The sequence below is a fragment of the Eurypyga helias genome, unplaced genomic scaffold, assembly GCF_000690775.1.
Source record: "Eurypyga helias isolate BGI_N326 unplaced genomic scaffold, ASM69077v1 scaffold7687, whole genome shotgun sequence".
Lineage (NCBI taxonomy): Eukaryota > Metazoa > Chordata > Aves > Eurypygiformes > Eurypygidae > Eurypyga > Eurypyga helias.
Genome location: NW_010263639.1, coordinates 1 through 3,910, shown reverse-complemented (window position 1 = coordinate 3,910; position 3,910 = coordinate 1). Strand labels below are relative to the sequence as shown.

The 3,910-nt window shown below is 46.8% G+C and overlaps 1 protein-coding gene across 1 annotated transcript; it reads right to left on the bottom strand.

Moving 5' to 3' along the window:
- Positions 1 to 916: 916 nt before the first annotated feature.
- Positions 917 to 3,682, bottom strand: RPL14 (ribosomal protein L14; the record flags this gene model as incomplete). The annotated part of the gene is made up of 5 exons (XM_010156109.1): positions 917 to 1,084; positions 1,635 to 1,688; positions 2,044 to 2,143; positions 2,857 to 2,951; positions 3,581 to 3,682. Coding segments are annotated over 5 exons (519 nt in total), but the record flags the coding sequence as incomplete, so codon positions are not given.
- Between the last annotated feature and the right edge of the window lie 228 nt (positions 3,683 to 3,910).

Sequence of the window (3,910 nt, the reverse complement as noted above, 5' to 3'; positions counted from 1 at the left end):
GGTTGGAACTGGATGGTCTGTAAGGGCCCTTCCAACCCAAATCGTTCCGTGATTCTATGGTTCCAGGCGTTTGGGCATGCAGGTGCCCAGTTGTGGCTGACACAAGCAGCACCAGCCCTGAAACAACTCAAAAGCACATTTGTAAAAGCACATGCTTAGCAGTGAAACTCTGAAAATACGTATTTGAGTATTTGACAATGTACTTAGAGCTCCTACAACCTTCATTAAAAAAAGTGGGAATTATATGCTGAAACATTCCAGGAACTGTGATTTGGCTCCAACCTGACGAACTCTTGCACACTCACGAGAAGCAAGCATTCTGTAACACAAGTCACCAATATCCACCTCATCCCTACGTCATTAATTACTGTACCCGTGCTCACAGGACAGCTGCGGCCTCAGACATCACGTAAAGCAGGGTGGAAGTTCTTCAGAAACCCCGGAATCATTTAAAGCATCCAAACAGCAGCTTGTCACTCTTGCTAACACGGACATACATCCGAAGCGGGACACATACTCTGGGTTCATGCCTCAAATATATACAGAAAAATTAGCCTAATTGGTTATTTCTCATCTTTCACAGCCAAGACTCCGCAAGTCACCTTGTTCATTCCCAACCATTCCCACAGCCGGCTGCTTTCAACTCTTAGGATGCAACCTCCTGCAAACACTTCAACTGGCAGCAGGTACAGAGCCCGGGGCATTGCCCATACCATCACCTCCACTGAAGGTGACCAACACGCCTCCCCATGGCCCCAGGAACATCAGACCCCAGCGCTCGGACACGGAAAAAGGAGACAGACAGGAGACAGCAAAACTGCACTTAGGACTGCAACTTGCGTCAGGTGTTTAACCATTTGTCAGTTTTCAAGGGTCAGAATAAGGACACCAAATCACACATAACCAGAAGTTCGTTTTATTTCTGCGCCTTCTGTGCCTTTGGCGCCTTCTCCGACTTGGGCGCTTTCTCCGACTTGGGCGCTTTCTCCGACTTGGGCGCCTTCTCCGGCTTCTCCAGCTTCTTGCCTTTCTTAGAAGCCATCTTCTGGAGCTTCTTCATTTCGTGCTTGATGATCCTGTTTCTCTGTAAAAAGGGAAAGTGATTACTATTCATCAGAACCAAGAAAGCAACAGCTCAAATATTATGCCTTCATTTAAATTCTAGACTTTGATTCTGCCCTTTTTGGTAATTACCCATTGCTAACCAATTATACTGACATTAGAGAGCCAAAAGACTTACCACGCACTACGCTTAAAACATCTGTTCTGATACACCAGGTGGACAGCATCGTTCTCGCTGGTAACCTGGACACCCCACTACTCCAGGCGTAGTGACTTTCATTATAGAATTATACGTGTGCGTGTGTCTTTACATATACAAAACCCAGCAACCCATCAAGAAGGCGTCATCAGCTACCTTCCTCAGCTCTAACTCGGAGGACACAGATCATTACGGTTCAAGCCTGATCAACTGCTGAAGAGAAAGTGATGAAAGGGGCGTGGAAAACTGAAGGCAGTCGTGCGCTGTGCGTTGCTCCACGCCAGCTACAAAACCCAGGCTAGCAACACCTGCACGCGGCTCTGAAGGGAAGGCTGTAAGCATTTACCCCACAAAGCAACACCCCAACACTTACCATCTTCTTTGCTTTCATCACCTTGTAGCGATCGAAGTCGGTCATCTTGGCTTTCTGTTTGAAAAGAACCAATCACGAAGCTGAGATACACACACAAGGGGTGAAACTTGGTGCTTCAAAGCATCCCACAAGGAACAACGCCCCAACCCGGGTTTAGCTGCGTATCTGGAACTAGTTCGCTATTAAGGCGTTTGCTGGGAAAACCACGGTGGCTATAGACCTGACTGAACAAAACACCCTGACTGTTACAGTACAAGTGGAAGCAGACAGGTAGCAACTTTTAAAATCTACACCTTGCCTGCCTTTCATCTCAGCCTGCCACAGAAAACGCACGGCTCATTCGACAGCTCCCGATTTTAACGAGCAGTAGCAGTCCGACGCGCATTACTCAGCCAGTGGAAAACCGTACCTTTTCTCGGGCTTCAATCTTCTTGGCCCATCTTGTCGCTGCCCATTTTTCATTTATATTTTCCTTCTCCCAGGCGAGGCGCACACACTTCTGACGAGCACTGCACCAACAACAGTCATGATCACACTCAAAGTCTTTATTAAAACAAGGTTCTCCCTGAGGCTGGCCCACCAGCGTTCATACAAGGGAAGACCATCCTTCTAGATCCCTTCAGGCACCTTACTTTTAAATCAATGCCACATACATCTAATTAACATTTTGTTGTGTAAATGCTTTGCTAGGACTGACAGACGAGTGACTCCAAGAAGCAAACTCACATACTATTCCCAGCAGTGCTTCAAAATCAGAAAGGCAGCAATTTTTGTTTCTAAATTACAGAAACACATACAGAAACTAAGCTAAAGAGGACAGAATGAATTCAGCCTCCTGTAATTCCAGCATAGTTCTGCAGTCAGGGAACATCCTTCATGTCTTCAGGTGACCTAAGCAGTATCAAACCCAAAGCCACACACTATTTACTGCAACTGCTTCCCCCCACCCCATCCACCCCACAACCACCTGCAAGTTACCCAGCCAGCGTGCTATTTCCTCTTCTCCTGAATAGCAGATGTCAGCTAATATTGGTAACGAAAACTTAACTGTATTCAACTATGACAACACAAGCTGCCAAAATTTTTACTGTGCACGCCGGTTAATCCACTGACTTCTGCTGTATGAACTTTCTAGATTTAGCAAGCATCACATCACGTAATTCCGTCATCAAGTGATGGCACGGATTTTTAACAACCAAAAAAAAAAATGCCAACTCCTCACCTGTGTGGGAATTTGAGAACAAAGTCAGTCAGCTGCATGCACTTGAAGGGCATAGCCTGCCTTCTGACACCGCTGCAGGGGCCATCCACCAGCGCCTGGAAAAGAAAAGCGAACATGCGGGGGATTGTAGCAGTTTTCCCCATCATACTCGATTTAGAGAGCAGCTTCCTAAGAAGGTATGAACAGTGTCTTGACAACAGTGGGCCCAAACTAAATGTGATGCAGACAAACCCCAAGACTGTTAAGTCCTGCATATACAACTCAAGTTTTACAGAAAGAATTTTAAAGGCTCATCTTTGGGGGGGTGGGGTGGGGGGGAAACCCCAAACTTCAAAAAAGCACAAAGTACTAAGATGACATGCTTTATCTTTTTCTTATCCCAGCTTTTTCAGGAACATTAAGCAAAAACAGCCCCTTAGCCCAAACATTTACTTGAAACAGACATGAACGTTACTCCATTTGTAAGTTTTAGACTCCAGCTGACATCACTTGTCCGCTTGTAGGAAACACAGTGGAGGGAGGAACATGTCACTTGCCAGGGAAAAAAGCTTGTTACTGAAAGTTTCAAATACAACACCAGCTGTTAAACCACGTTTTAGTCAACTGCTTATGTCTCTGAAAAATCTATTCACAGAAAGTATCCTTTAAAATCAATACACTCTTAGTGTACACGCTTCCGGTAGGGCAAAAAGGAGAAAATAATCGTTGAGCAGGAACAGCTTACCCTGTTTTGGTCAATAACATCCACAATGGCCACCAGCTTGCCAGCATGTGGCCCGAAGGAAATGAAGGCCACTCTGCCGATCTCGACGAAGCGTTTGAACACCTGGGAGCAGTAAGAATTAGCAATCGTTTGACGAGACTACACGCAAGGCCACTGCTAGGCTCAAGGCTTTCCCAGCTTTGAAAACACCTTCCCAAGCTTCCGACCGGCACAGAATCCCCTCGCTTGAGCCAAGGGCACACCGTAACGCCGTCCACCACTTTCTGCCGGCCCGAGCCCCGCGTGGAGGCGGCGGGCGGGCGGAAGAAGAGGCGCCGGGGAGAAGCAGCG